Consider the following 16,420-nt stretch of genomic DNA (forward strand, 5'->3'; position numbering starts at 1 on the left):
ATACATCAATTGTATTACACTATTGAAGTTTGAAAATCAATAAAGATTTACCTAAAAAAACCCAACCAAAAACCAAAACGAACAGATGGTCAGGATAACCTTAAAAAAAAAAAAGTGATGTTATTATCCATTTGGGAACAAACAACCTAGCCAACAACTGCCCATTTTCAGCGCAGAAAGCTTTCAGGAGCTAGCTTTTTCAGAAGTACTGCCCACATATGGAAAGGGAAAGGAAAGAGTTAAAAACACAGAGGACTTCAATAGATGGCTCAAAGTCTGCTGTCATCAAGAAGGCTTTGGGTACATAGGGAGATGGGGAAAGACATGGAAAGACAAGAGACTATATGGTAATGATAGGCTACATCTTACTATAACAGGAAAAAGAATCCTTGCTGAGAAATTTAGACAATATGTTTCTAGGCATTTAAACTAGAAGTTGGGGATGGCGTATGTATGAAGGACAATTATGGAGGCCACCCCTAGCAAAAGACAAGATGTGATGGTAGTAAAGATAGCGACATAAAACAATATTAGCAACTCACTTCTTAGCAATGCAACAAGAAGCAAAACTAAACAAAAAACTATACAAAAAAGGAGTTTACCACTGAAAGATAACTGGAAAGCAATGACCACAAATAATCGCAGTCTAAGCAACAAAGTTCATGATCTGCAAGCCCTGATGTTAGAGGCAGACCTGGATATTGTTGCTATCACAGAGACATGGTTCAGTGCATCCCATGGATGGGATGCAAACGAGATATAATATTTTTTGGAAAGACCTGGGGAGAGGAAGAAGCAATATGAATCGATCTGAAAAGAGAAGATGGAACTTCTATCTACATGGGTGTAGTCTGCAGACCTCCAACTCAAACGAAACAAATTGATAAAGATCTGATTGCACATATCCAAAGGTTTGGAAAGAAAAAGGAGGTGCTGCTGTTGGGTGATTTCAATCTGCCAGATGCTGACTGGAAAGTTCCATCTGCGACATTGGAAAGAAGTAGGGAGTTTGTGGATGCCTTTCAAGAGGCTCTGCTCAGACAAATGGTGACAGAACCCACGAAGGAAAAGCACAGTTACTTACCGTAACAGGTGTTATCCAGGGACAGCAGGCAGATATTCTTGACTGATAGGTGACAGCACCGACGGAGCCCCAGTACGGACAATTTTAGAGTGATTGCACTCTAAGAACTTTAGAAAGTTCTAGCTAGGCCGCACCGCGCGTGCGCGAGTGCCTTCCCGCCCGAAGGAGGCACGCGGTCCCCAGTTAAGATAAGCCAGTTAAGAAGCCAACCCGGGGAGGTGGGTGGGACGCAAGAATATCTGCCTGCTGTCCCTGGATAACACCTGTTACGGTAAGTAACTGTGCTTTATCCCAGGACAAGCAAGCAGCATATTCTTGACTGATGGGTGACCTCCAAGCTAACAAAAAGAGGGATGGAGGGAAGGTTGGCCATTAAGAAAACAAATTTTGTAAAACAGATTGGCCGAAGTGTCCATCCCGTCTGGAGAATGCATCCAGACAATAATGCGATGTGAAAGTATGAACTGAGGACCAAGTAGCAGCCTTGCAGATTTCCTCAATGGAAGTTGAACGGAGGAAAGCTACAGACGCTGCCATAGCTCTAACCTTGTGGCCCGTGACAGAACCTTCCAGTGTCAGGCCCGACTGAGCATAACAAAATGAAACGCAAGCAGCAAGCCAGTTGGATAGGGTGCGTTTAGATACAGGATGACCCAACTTGTTAGGATCAAATGACAAAAACAGTTGAGGAAATGATCTGTGAGGTTTGGTGCGTTCAAGATAGTAAGCCAGAGCACGTTTACAGTCCAAGGTATGCAAAGCCTGTTCACCTGGATGAGAATGAGGCTTTGGAAAAAAAACAGGTAGGACGATGGACTGATTAAGATGAAAGTCAGACACAACCTTAGGGAGAAACTTTGGATGTGTACATAGAACCACCTTATCATGGTGAAAAACAGTGAAAGGTGGATCTGCCACTAGTGCATGCAACTCACTGACCCTCCTGGCAGAAGTGAGAGCTATGAGGAAGACCACTTTCCAAGTGAGAAATTTGAAATGTGCTGTGGCCAAAGGTTCAAAAGGAGGCTTCATTAAAGCAGAAAGAACCACATTGAGATCCCAAACCACAGGAGGGGGCTTGAGAGGTGGTTTCACATTGAAAAGGCCCCTCATAAATCTAGAAACTAAAGGATGAGCCGAGAGGGGTTTTCCATGAACCGGCTCATGAAAAGCAGCAATGGCACTAAGATGAACTCTGATAGAAGTAGATTTAAGGCCAGAGTCAGACAAGGAAAGAAGATAGTCCAACACCAGTCCCACTGCTAGAGACATGGGATTATGGTGATGTAAGAGGCACCAGGAAGAAAACCGAGACCACTTCTGTTGATAACACTGAAGAGTGGCCGGTTTCCTGGAAGCATCAATGATAGAACGGACAGGCTGAGAAAGGAGAGAATGAGCCGAAGTCAGCCCGAGAGAAACCAAGCTGTCAGGTGCAGAGACTGCAGGTTGGGATGCAGAAGGGACTGTTGATGCTGAGTAAGCAGAGAAGGAAACAGTGGAAGAGGTATGGGTTCCCTGGAACTGAGTTGAAGTAGAAGGGAGAACCAATGTTGCCTGGGCCACCGTGGAGCGATGAGAATCATGGTGGCTTGTTCCCTTTTGAGCTTGAACAATGTCCGCAGCATGAGCGGTAGAGGGGGAAATGCATATAGGAAGAGACTGGTCCAATCCAGGAGAAATGCATCGGGCGCCAGACGGTGAGGAGAGTAGAGTCTGGAGCAAAACAGGGGCAGCTGATGGTTGTGGGGAGCTGCAAAAAGGTCCACTTGAGGAGTGCCCCATTGAGCGAAAATGGACTGAAGATCGAGGGATTGAAAGTCCATTCGTGAGGTTGGAGAATTCTGCTGAGATTGTCCGCTAAGAAATTCTGTTCCCCTTGAATGTAGACAGCCTTCAGGAATAAGTGACGAGCTGTCGCCCAAGACCAAATCCGTTGGGCTTCCTGACACAACAGGCGAGAGCCCGTTCCTCCCTGTTTGTTGATGTAGTACATTGCAACTTGATTGTCTGTGCAAATGAGTAGTACTTGAGGAAAGAGAAAATGTTGAAACGCCTTGAGGGCATAAAACATCGCTCGGAGTTCCAGGAAATTGGTGTGGTGTTTCTTTTCCTGGGCAGTCCAAAACCCCTGAGTTTGGAACTCGTTCAAGTGAGCTCCCCAGGCGTAGGGGGAGGAATCTGTGGTGATGACTAGTTGGTGCGGAGGTAGATGGAACAGCAGACCTCTGGATAGATTTGAAGATGTCAACCACCAAAGAAGCGACTGTCGAAGAGACGAGGTCACAGATATGTGTTGTGAACAGGGATCCGTCACCTGGGACCATTGGTTCGCTAAGGTCCATTGAGGAGTATGCAGGTGGAGACGTGTGAAGGGGGTGACATGTATTGTCGAAGCCATGTGTCCCAATAGCACCATCATGTGATTCGCAGAGATGGTAATCTGTTGAAACACCTGCTGACAGAGATGGAGGATGGCGTGAAGGCGGTTGGATGGAAGAAACGCCCTCATCAGAACAGTGTCCAGAATGGCTCCAATAAATTGAAGTCGCTGGGTCAGAATGAGGTGAGACTTGGGTAGATTGATTTCGAACCCTAACAGTCGAAGGAAGTGAATAGTCTGATTGGTGGCAAGCAGAACCGCCTGAGGGGAATGAGCTTTGATCAACCAGTCGTCCAGATAAGGGAAGACTTGAAAGTTGTGAGAGCGGAGATAGGCCGCTACCACAATCAGACATTTGATGAATACCCTGGGAGAGGAGGCCAGGCCGAAGGGTAGCACCTTGTATTGATAATGATGTTGATTGATGAGAAAGCACAGATATTGCCTGGACGTCAGATGGATAGGAATATGTGTGTAAGCCTCTTTGAGATCGAGGGAGCATAGCCAGTCGCCCTGAGCGAGAAGAGGGTAGAGGGTGGCAAGAGAGAGCATTTTGAACTTCTCCTTGACCAAACATTTGTTGAGATCTCTGAGATCTAAGATGGGTCTGAGGTCTCTGGTCTTTTTGGGAACTAGAAAGTACCTGGAGTAAAATCCCTGACCTCGCTGATCTTGAGGAATTTCTTCGATGGCATTGAGAAGAAGGAGGGATTGAACCTCTTGAGCGAGAAGGAGGGACTGAGACTTGTTGGAAGCAGACTCTTTTGGCAGGCTTAACGGTGGAGGAGTCTGAAAATTGAGGGAGTAACCATGGGCTATGATCAAGAGCACCCACTGGTCGGTGGTGATGACCTCCCATCGAGAGTGAAAAATGGTTAATCGACCTCCTATGGGCTGTGGAAGAGGACAGGAGGGAGGGAGACTGGCAATGCCCAGGAGAAGGGAGTCAAAAGGGCTGAGTCGGCTTAGTCTGAGTGACAGGCTTTATGGTAGGCGGCTGTTGCTGACGTGCTTGTTGGTGCTGTTGCCGCTGCCTCCGAAGTTGTGGAGGTTGAGGCTGAACTGGCCGAGCAGAAAACCGCCTCTGATATGATGGCTGCTGTCTAAATGGACGAGGAGGAGGAGGCTTCTTTTTATTTTTCAGCAAGGTATCCCACCTCATCTCATGGGCAGAGAGCTTTTGAGTGGTGGTATCCATAGATTCTCCAAAGAGCTCATCATCCAGGCAGGGAGCATTGGCAAGGCGGTCCTGGTGGTTCACATCAAGGTCGGAGACTCTGAGCCATGCCAAACATCTGATCGCTACAGACATAGCCGTGGCTCGGGATGTGAGTTCAAAAGTATCATAGATGGACTGGACCATAAACTTCCTGAGTTGCAGGAGACTGGAAGTGCATTGTTGGAATGCAGGAAGCTTACGGTCAGGAAGATACCGTGTCGAGCTCCATCTGCGGAGATGATGCGGTATATAAACCCAAGATTTAGATTAGATTAGATTAGAAAAGAAGAGACTTGCTGAATCAAATGTTTCAGGTAAAAAGAAAAGTGAAACGCATAATTACCTGAACGGTTGGCCAGCATTGCATTTTGGTAAAGTCTTTTACCAAATTTATCCATGGCCTTCCCCTCTCTGCCAGGAGGGACAGAGGCATAAACACTAGAGCCTGCATATTTCTTGAGGGTGGACTCCACCAGCAGAGATTCACGGGGCAGCTGGGGTTTGTCAAACCCTGGAATAGGAATCACTTTGTAAAGCGATTCCAGCTTCCTAGGGGCTCCCGGAACGGTGAGAGGAGTTAACAAATTTTTGTAAAAAGTTTCCCTCAAGATATCATGGAGGGGTAACTTTAAAAATTCTTTCGGAGGCTGGTCAAAATCCAAAGCATCAAGAAATGCTTTGGATTTTTTAGAGTCAGACTCTAGAGGAATGGAAAGGGTGTCCGACATCTCTTTAAGAAACTTGGTGAAGGACGAGTGCTCTGGCTTACCAGCAGGTTCTTGCACCGATGTAACATCCTCCTCCGAGGAATAATCTGCCTCGGTACCGAGGGGGTCATCAGAATCATCCCACAAATCAGGGTCCCGTACCGATGAAAGACGGCCCTGAGAAAGTGGGGTAGAAGGTTCGGTGTGCTTGGTTTTGCGTACCGATTTACCAGACCTCATGGACACCGTACCGGGTGATTGTACAGCGGTACGGGTGTCAGAGAACGGTACCGGTTCCGAAGTCGAGTAAGCAGTGCGTCGAAGAGACTTTGGTTCCGCCGAGAGAACAGGCATAGAAACAGATTTTTGCGGTGCCGACAACGTCGATGCCGATAAAACAGGCTGTTCGACAATCGGCACCGAAGGCTCAGTAGGTACCGACACTGGAAGGCTCGGAGTCAGCAGAGCCGGGAGCAAGTGTTGTAACTGCTCCTCAAGCTGGACCTGAAGGATGGATGCTATTCTCTCATCCAAAGACGGTCCCGATGGCACCGGTACCGCTTTTTCCTTGCTCGGTACCTGCGGTGCAGCTTGACGCTCCGGAGAAGTCGATGCCGATGAAGAGGCAGTGACTTCAATAGGAGCAGAGCGTTTGCGGGGTCGACGCGCAGTCTGCAGGACTTGGCTCACTGCTTGTTCGACTGGCGGGCCAAGGACAGTAGGGGATGGCTTCTTAGCCTGCTTACCCATAGGGTGCGACACCGGGGATGGATCTTGCGGTGTTGAAGTCACCGGTGCCGATTTGGAAGAAGATGTCAGTGTCGATGCCGGGGGAACTTCCATGGCGGCACCGAAAAGAATTCGCTTTTGAATTTGGCGATTCTTTAGAGTTCTCTTTTGGAGAGAACTGCAGTGGGTGCACGTTTCTGCCCTATGGTCCGGACCCAGACACTGAAGGCACCACTTGTGTGGGTCGGAAAGAGAAATAGGACGTGCACACCGCTGACACTTCTTAAAACCCGGTGAAGGGGGCATGAAGGGAAAAACGGCCGTAGCAAGGTGCCAACAGGCCCCGCCGGGGCCGACCGGAAAAAAGTCGAAAAAAATGGACTTCTTTTTTTTTAAGAAAGAAAACAACAAGGTGAATAAATCATGACAAGAAAATAACGCGCGAGCGGGAAGGCGAGAAAAAATTTGAAAAAAATTTTCCAACAGCAGTTGGAACACGCGTCTTCTTAGCTCCGCGGAAACTAAGAAACTGGGGACCGCGCGCCTCCGTTGGGCGGGAAGGCACTCGCGCACGCGCGGTGCGGCCTAGCTAGAACTTTCTAAAGTTCTTAGAGTGCAATCACTCTAAAATTGTCCGTACCAGGGCTCCGTCGGTGCCGTCACCCATCAGTCAAGAATATGCTGCCTGCTTGTCCTGGGATAAAAGCAATACTGGATCTGTACTCACAAATGGGGAGAGTATCTCTAATGTTTGAGTGGGTGCCCACCTGGGAAGTAGTGATCATCAAACGGTTGGGTCCGATATAACAGATAAAGGGGAGGGTGGCCACACAAAACTCAGTCCTAGATTTAAAATGTATGGACTTTAATAAAATGAGAGAGTAACTGAAGAAAGAGCTGTTAGGAATGGAGGACATAAGAGAAGTGGAAAATCAATGGTCTAAGCTGAAAGGAGCAATAAAAATAATAGAAAAAGGAAACCAATATGTTTCTCTAAACCAGTGGTGAAGAAAATAAAGGCAAAAGAGTTGGCATTTGTGAAATATAAAAAACTCAAGAAGAGGTGTACAGAAAGGACTACCAAGTGAAACTTAAAGAAGTCAAGAGAGATATGACTTGCGAAAGTGCAAGTGGAAGAGCAAACAGCTTAAAATGTAAAAAAGGGAGACAATCTTTTTTTCAGATATATTAGTGAAAGGAGGAAAATGAAAAATACAATTGCAAGACTAAAAGTTACTATGAACCAATATGTGGAGGGTGATGAGGAAAAAGCAAACATGCTAAACAAATACTTCTATGTTCATAGAAGAAAATCTTAGAGAAGGATCAAGATTGTCTGGCAAAGTTTATTACGAGAATGGAGTAGATACCGCACTGTTCACGGAAGAAAGTGTTTATGAAAAACTCAAAAAATTGAAAGTTGAAAAAGCGATGGGACCGGACGGGATCCATCCCAGGATATTGAGGTAGCTCAGAGAGGTTCTGGAGAGTCCTATTAAAGATTTGTTCAATAATCTTTTGAGATGGGTGTTGTTCTTGGGGACTGTGGTGCCAATTCACAAAAATGGTCACAGAGATGAAGAGGGAAACTACAGTCCAGTAAGACTCACTTTGGTTATTGGAAACATAATGGAAGCTTTGCTGAAAGAAAGGATAGTGAAATTTCTAGAATCTAATGGGTTACAGGATCCGAAGAAACATGTTTTACTAAAGGTAAATCATGCCAAATGAATCTGATTTAATTTTTTGATTGGGCAACCAGAGAATTGGACCAAGGACATATGCTAGATGTAATTTACTTAGATTTCAGCAAAGACTTTGACATGGTTCCTCATAGGAGGCTCTTGAACAAACTTGGTGGGCTGAAGTTAGGTCCCAAAGTGGTGAACTGTTGAGGGTAAAGACCAGGGCAGAGAAGCTCGCATCCTGGAGATGAATGCATGGCTACAAGGATGGTGTCGTCGAGAGCGTTTTGGCTTTCTGGACCATGGGATAATTTTCCAAAGGGCTGCTGAGCAGGGATGATGTACATCTGTCAAAGAAAGGAAGAAGTGTATTTGCCAGCAGGCTTGATAATCTACTGAAGAGGGCTTTAAACTAGAAGTGATGGGGCAGGGTGATCAAAAAATCCAGGTGAGTATAAGCCCTCAAGGTAAGTAAATCACTGAATACTAGTGCTGCCCGATTTGAATCGATTCACCGATTCACTTTGGGTGAATCGATTCAAATCGATGTGCATTTTTTAAAAATCGGCCTCTCCGATTCGGGGCACAACCCTCCTCCCCGTACCTGGCTGTCATTGCAGTCACAAATCCTGCTGTCGCCGACACTGCCACTCATAACATTTTTTGAAAAAAATCTCTCACCAGCTTGTGGATTCCCCGGCTTGACTTGGCACAGCCTAAAGTTCTGTGTCTGACTCTAGCCAAAGAAAGTAAAAAAGAAAAAAAAGCCTGAAAAACCAGGCAATTTTTCAAACCTTCCCGGTAACACTATTCTGGATTAGCTGCTGCACCGCTCTCTCCTCCGTAGCTTTAGCAGGTCAATTCCCTTCTGCAGCCTCAGGGCCTCTGATAGGCTATCCCGCCTCCGATGATGCAACTTCTTTCTTATTCGGCTCACAATGATACATATGCAAGTCTTATAAAGCCATTTAGAAATTCCCAACAATGCATACAAAATGATAAATTTTTCAGCAACAACACAATCTCAACCAGATAATAAGGGAGTTCCCACACTTTCAGGAGTTCCAAAATGCCAGAAGCCGCCAAACTCTAAATCCTTCAACAAAAACACCAAAAGAAATCAAGAGACAGCTCGCTGAATCAGTAGGCCTCAAACATCTTTTGGCACTTCTTTTCTGAAGTAGAGATGCTGACGCATTTATACACACTGTTTGCAGAGCATTACAAGTCCCTTATTATCCCCTGAGGAAGGTGATGAAGTCTCTGAAAATAGGATCCTAGTCGGGACTACATTTGTTTTGCACGTAGGACTTGTTATTGAACTTTGGACAAACTATTAATAAAGTATTTGTAACTGTAGGTTGGTCTTGACATCTCCAGTGCCTCCTCTTTTGTTCTCAAACATCTTATAACATATTTCCCCTTCCAGTACCCCCTACCCCTTATCCAAAATTGATATGAAAAGAATATGAAGATCAAAAGCAATCTCTAGTCCGGAAGTGGAAGTTCCCTCCCATCCCTCAGTTGCACAAGGTTTCTAATTTATGGGATAGAATTGTCCATGCTTCTATTGATTGTTCATAATAACCCCTTTTCTCTGTAATGTAATGTAATGTAATTTATTTCTTATATACCGCTACATCCGTTAGGTTCTAAGCGGTTTACAGAAAATATACATTAAGATTAGAAATAAGAAAGGTACTTGAAAAATTCCCTTACTGTCCCGAAGGCTCACAATCTAACTAAAGTACCTGGAGGGTAATAGAGAAGTGAAAAGTAGAGTTAGAGGAAAAATAAAAATAAAATAAACATTTTAACAAGACAGCATTGATCTAAATACTTTGGAAGGTAGAAGAGAGGAGAGAAAGGAATAGAAGCAGAAGGGGGAGCCGTTGAACAGTAGAATTCTGGAGAAATTTAAATGATAGAAATAGAACAAAACAAAGACAAAGGGCAAAACAATAGATAAGATTAAAGATAAATCATAAGCTGGAAAGAAAAATAAAATAAAACTTTGTCTTCAATCCACGGTTTCAGCGTCAGTGATGAAGTGGAGCAAGTAAGTTTAGGAGGAGCGATTGACGTTTCCAGAAAGGGCTTCTTCAGGGAAGAGACTTGGCAGACAGTCCCAGGATGCCTATGTCTCCTCCCCTGCAACACAGAATTCCATTTTCCCCAGCATATTGAATATCAGATTCCTGGCACTGTACTCTTTTTTCCAATATACTGCAATCAAACATTTAGCTGCTGCCAGTCCCAGCCTGAGCAATCTAGTTTGCCATCTATAAGGGCAGACATTATACAAGCCCAATAAACAACTTTGGGGATTAACTCCCACTGGCTTGCCCAACAATTGAGACAAAGCAGCAACCACTGTTCCCCATCATATATGAAAAAATGACCCCCAAGGTGGAGTGACAACGCCAGCACCGATCTGATGCTTGTGGGTGCATCTTATATAATCTCTCTGGGGTATAGTACAAGCAGGAAAGGACCTTGTATGCAGCTTTACCCACCTCAGTGCATATTATAGACCATGGAGGTTCTGAATTTTAATTTCATACCTAAAGTCCAAAATTTTGCTTCTAGAACTTTCCTTCTGCACCTTCCTATGATGTATATACTCACATGTATCATGACAGCCAGCTGTTCTCCAACCTTCTCTATAATCACACTTAAAGCAAAGAAAAAGGTCTGCCATTTTTATACCAGTCACCCAGTTATTAACATTCCTAAAATATTCTCATCTTTCCTTCTTGGACATACTCCTCTGGAAAAACATGCTTGGTGTGACAGGATAACGTTATCACAGAGAGCAGCTCAGCTACAAGATCATTTTCTGCCACACCAAGTTGATGGTCTCCTTCCAGGAAATCCTGCTTCTCATTCTACTATGTCACTTTTCCCCTATGTGTCTATATACTTCTCTGCTTCAACATCTCCGGGTCTGCCATTCTAACTTTCAGAGATCAGACTCACATACATAACAACTCTCACCATAATACATTGCATTATGTATCATGGACTATTGTCTGCTGTGTTTTAAAGTGGACAAATTCCTAGAAAACCAGTTCCTAAATAATTATTAACCAACTAGACCTCAGAAAGCTATTCCTCATACTGATAGAAATTTATTAATTCTTTGGATCTCCAAACTATTTCCTAATGACCTGGACTGGCCCACTATTAGACAGGATGCCAGACTTGCATCATTTTTATGACACAGCATGGCATATCTTATGCTTTTATGCAATGAAAATTCATGAACAGATTTAAAATGAAAAGCTAGTACTTACTTCATGTTTTCCCATGCACCATTTCTGAGTGAGGTATGTACACGGTGGGCACTTTTCTTCACTATGACAGGAATGGAAAACTGCAAATTCAAATGAACAGAGAAAAAACATATTACATGTTATCTCTAAAGTAGATTCTACAGCACCCAAAACCAGTTTGTTTGTTTGTTTTTTTGTGATCATTAGTGCCCTGTATTATTTTTCTTTATAGCATGAGACAAGAAGAAGCAGATCAGCAAATAGCAAAACTGTAAGATATAAGAGATCTACCTGAACCGGAATTGTTTTCAAGGGTGATGATGCTGAGAAACTGAAAGAAATCATGGTGAATCTGGAAGATGTACTAAGCCAAACTGACAAGTTAAAATGTGATAAATCACTTGTATTTGATGGTAACATCCCAGGGTACTAAAAGAACTCAAACATTAAATTGATGACCTGATGTTAGTGATCTGTAACCTGTCACTAAATTTGTCTGTAGTACCTGAAGATTAGAGGGTGGCCAATGTTATGCTGATTTTTAAAAAGGGTTCCAGGGAAGATATGAGCAATTACAGACTAGCAAGCCTGACTTCAGTGCCGGGCAAAATAGTGGAAACAATTATAAAAAATAAAATTGTGAAACACCTAGACAATCATGATTTAATGTGACAGGGTCAACATGGGTTCAGCTAAGGGAGATGTTACTCACCAATTTTGCTTGACTTCTTTGAAGGTGTGAATAAACATTTGGATAAAGATTAAGCCAGCTGATAATAGTGTATCTAGATTTTCAGAAAGCTTTTGACAAAATTCCTCATGAGAGGCTCCTGAGAAAATTCATGGGATAGGAGGCAATGTTCAGCTGTGAATTAGGAATTGGTTATCTGATAGAAATCAGAGGGTAGGGTTAAATGGCCATTTTTCTCAATGGAAGACGGTAAATAGTAGAGTGCTGCAAGGATCTGTACTAGGACCAGTGCTCTTTAACTTATTTATAAATGATGTGTAAATTGGAATGAGTGAGGTGATTAAATTTGTAATGACACTAAACTATTCAAAGTTATTAAAACGCATGCAGACTGAAAATTTGCAGGCAGACCTTAGGAAATTGGAAGACTGAGCATCCAAATGGCAGATGAAATTTAAAGTGGACAAATGCAAAGTGATGCACATTGGGAAGAATAACCCAAATCATAGTTACCAGATGCTAGGGTCCACTTTGGGGTTTAATGCCAAAGAAAAAGATATGGGTGTCATTGTAGAAAATACGCTGAAACTTTCCACCCAATGTGCGGTGGCAGCTAAAAAAGCAAACAAGATGCTAGGAATTATTTTTAAAAAGGATGGTTAACAAGACTAAGAATGTTATAATGCCTCTATATCGCTCCATGGTGTGAGCTCACCTTGAGTACTGCTTTCAATTCTGGTTGCCTTATCTCAAGGAAATAGTGAAACTAGATGATAAAGTGGATGGAACTCCTCTTATATGAAGAAAAACTAAAGAGGTTAGGGCTCTTAAGCTTGGAAAAGAGACAGCTGAGAGGCGATATGATTGAAGTCTAAAACATCCTGAGTGGTGTAGAATGGGTAGAAGTGGATCAATTTTTTACTCCGTCATAAATTACAAAGATTAGGGGGCACTCGAAGTTACAAAGAAATATTTTTAAAACAAATGGGAGGAAATATTTTTTCACTCAGAGAATAATAATAATAATTTTATTTCTTGTATACCGCTATACCGTGAGGTTCAAAGCGGTTTATAGTAGATACAGAAGAGATGCAATTAAGTAAGATAATTAAAATGAAGAAAAAGTACTTAGAGTTCCCTGACTGTCCCAAAGGCTCACAATCTTGCTAAAGTACTTGAGAAAAATAAATAAATTAGGCTAGAAACATAGAATAGAAGAAGGCAGGAAAACAGTACATAGGAAAATTAATTTAGAATACATTATATAGGAGTTTTTTTCGGATACGATATATGGGAAGGATTTAACATAATAAACATAATAAATTATGTATCATTAAAAAATTAAATCTAGTAACATTACAAAGATTCTAAACTAATAGTTAAGCTCTGGAACGCATTGCTAGAGGTTGTGGTAACAACGGTTAAAGTAGCTGGTTTTAAAAAGGTTTGGACAATTTCCTGGAGAAAAAGTTCACAAACTGTTATTGAGACAAACAGAGGAAACCACTGCTTGCCCTGGATCGGTAGAATGGAATGTTGCTACTATTTGGGTTTTTGCCAGGTACTAGTGATCTGATTGGCCACTGTGAAGATGGGCTACTGGGCTAGATGGACCATTGGTCTGACCCAATAAGGCTATTCTTATGTTCTTAACTGCTAGCTGAAAGGGGTGCTGCTGCTATGTTTGGAAAGCTTATATACTTTTTGGTTTGGATTGTAATTTGGTTTCTGGGGAAAACAGTACCTAGATCCCCCTTTAGACCTACCTCTGACATAGCCTGGTGAGGAAAAATGTGGCCACTTCGGATGTTCCTTTTAAATAAATTGGGTTTTGCTAATACTAGCTGGTCTGTTTCTTTTTGCCTTCTGCTGCAAGTATTTGTAGGCCACTGCCTCTCGATATTCTGGGTTACCGGTAATTTTCTTTATAGTAGTCTTGACAAATTTTCTTTAAGGAGCCAACCCCCCAGCTTTGAAGCTGGTGGCTAGAATTCCATCCCACCCCCCAATTGCCTTCACTGGATTACAGGAATAGGGGGGGGGGGGGAGTGGTGGGCGACCTTGGGTGAAGAATCTTTTCTGAGATCTTTCACAGCTCCTCCTTTGAGTCCTGATGCGCTGATTCTCAGAACTCTGACACTGTAGGGAACAGTGTCAGGAAATACATCAGAAACAGCACAGAAAAAATTTCCCAATGCTTAATGCTAATAGCATGCAAATTATATACATGATGTTAATGTTGAGAATTGGGAAGTTAAGGAGAAGGAACATGCTCAGTCAGAACCAAAGGCTGGAGGTGGTCAGAGGGATGGTATTGGTAAGCAAATGTGTGGTCATTTAACTATAATGTCTGTTAAATTATTTGAAACTCACAATAAACTTAAACGGTGATGAATACAAATGGAGCAGGAGGCTATGGCACTTACATGTACGTTATGCAGTGGTACAAGGCTGCCCCACATATAAACAAGTTATAACTGTCACCCTTCCCATGCTCCACATGAAAAGTGTACAGGTTGGTGAACAAGAAATCGCTCTTCAGACACCCTAACTCAAGCTCCAAATTGGCTATAGGTTTATGGCAGTAAGGGCAGCTTTGTTTTGTACAATGTTTTTTCAGCATCGGGACTGAATAGGTAATGACTTAGTTACTATTGATAGGATTACATTTTTACGCTGTTTGCGGTAGTGTTAGCCAGCCATGTTGTCTCCTATCATACTGTGCACCCTAATGCCAGCATTGATTGGCTCTAGCGCTGGTGTTAGGTTCTGAGAATCAGCCCCTGACTTGCTAAGGCTGTTTCCCATTCCCTGCCCAAGGAAGAAAAAAGTGAAAAATTATTATACAAACTTTTGATGCACTCTGTAGGCCAATGGCAAAAATACAAAACCAGAAGTACCTTATCAGCACGAGTGTTTGAACACCAAAAAGAGATTAGGTTTTTACCTTGAAAACATATTTTCCAGTAGATAGGGAAGGTTTGCTGAACCAAAGGGTTATCCATCTGAGCTCACAAACATACTGCAGAAGATGTCAATCATAGCTTTCCAACTCCTCCTCCTTCTCTACACTCTCTGCTGCCCCCTTCAGTTCAGACCAAAGCTGGCAACAGCCCTACAGAAGAAGACAGGAGAAGAAAGGGTATGGGGAATTCCCTAAAGCCAAGAGTCTGATTTGCTCAGATAATGTTAAAACAATCTCTGCAAAAACAGTAATGTAGTTAAAGCATTAATAAGACTCTGAGAGGAACAATGAATCCAAGAAAATACAAATTAAGCAAGAAACAGTCTGAACATTTATGGAGCTCAACCATTCCTCCCTTGTAATTCTATCCCAGTCTAACTGACAGTGATATCTTATTTATGGAGCTGACCATGAAGACTGAGTCAGAGAGCAAGCGCTTCAGATAAATTTGCTGGGGTGGATCAGGTTGCTGATCTACAAATCTCCTTGGGAGGAACTGCCCAAGATTCAGCCCAAAAGGAGGCCACTCCTCTTGTCGAATGCGCCTTCAACGAAACAGGTGGTTGTTTGCCACAGCCAATATAGGAAGAGGAGATCGCTCTACGAATCCATCTACAGATGGTGGCCTTAGAAGCAGGTCTGCCTCATCTTGACTGATTGATTAACACGAAAAGATGATCTGAAAGGTAATGTCTCCTGATGTCCAAAACCTTTAAGGCCTTGTCTTTCTTCTTGGACCCTGTGGGATGAAATACTGACAACCTAACCTCTTGGTTGACATAAAACACTGAATCAACTTTCAGTAAGAAGGATGAAACCATACGCAGGGTCACTCCCGCTTCCATGATCCTGAGGAATAACTCTACATGATAGTGCCTTCAAAATTCTGAAACTCTCCTGGTAGATGAAATTGCCACCACGAAGACTGCTTTGACTGATAGATCCATGAGAGAGGTTTTCTGTAAGGGCTCATATAGAGCCCTGCTGAGTCCTTCTAAGATCATAAGATTCCAAGATGGAAACGGATCTCAAATCAGCAGCCACAGTCTCAGGGAACCCTTCAAGAATCTGACTGTGTCTGAATGGGCTGCTAGTGAAGCTCTTGGCCCTGGAAGCATGAGAGCCCTGTTACTTGAAGTTTAAGGGATACCACTACCAATCCCTTGTCAAGGCTCTATTGGCGGAATGCCAGTACCGATGAGATTGGGGCATTGCCCAGATGTAAGTTTTCTCTGTTGCATCAGTGCTGAAATGTCTCCCATGCCTTAGCATACACTGAAACCATTGTTGGCTTTTTGGCTCTAAGGAGAATAATGATGACTATTTCTGAATATCCTTTCTGGACCAGCCTGTGGGCTCAAGACCAAAGCATCCCGAATCGTCTAAGGCAATCTGTCCCTGCAAGAGCAAATCTGGATGCATCTGGAGTCTGAGACTGTTCCTTCTGAAGGCACAAGATGTCTGCGTTTCACTGGCACCTGGTCCATTCTGGAGCTACAAGGACTACTTTTCCCAGGTGATTTGCTATTTGGTGAATCACCTGACCTATCATGGGCCAGGGAGGGAACACAAACAGTAGCCTGGTCTCTGGCTATGGTTGAACCAGGGCACCTAGCCCTGCAATTCCAGGTTCACATCTTTGGCTGAAGAAGTGAGTCACCTTTTTGTTCTTTGCAGTCGCC

General features: G+C 43.3%; 1 protein-coding gene across 3 annotated transcripts in view; it reads right to left on the minus strand.

Annotated features, from left to right (window-relative positions):
• NFX1 (nuclear transcription factor, X-box binding 1) overlaps positions 1 to 16,420 on the minus strand; it is a 261,059-nt gene that overhangs the window by 102,626 nt on the left and 142,013 nt on the right. For all 3 annotated transcript variants that reach the window (XR_004538087.1, XR_004538086.1, XM_033930649.1), the window contains exon 16: positions 11,104 to 11,183. Coding sequence is in view for 1 of the 3 variants with exons in the window: in XM_033930649.1 (XP_033786540.1) it covers positions 11,104 to 11,183 (80 nt within the window). In the remaining 2 variants the exon portion in view is untranslated. The remainder of the gene's footprint in view (positions 1 to 11,103; positions 11,184 to 16,420) is intronic.

This window comes from Geotrypetes seraphini, chromosome 2 (genome assembly GCF_902459505.1).
Source record: "Geotrypetes seraphini chromosome 2, aGeoSer1.1, whole genome shotgun sequence".
Classification (NCBI taxonomy): Eukaryota; Metazoa; Chordata; class Amphibia; order Gymnophiona; family Dermophiidae; genus Geotrypetes; species Geotrypetes seraphini.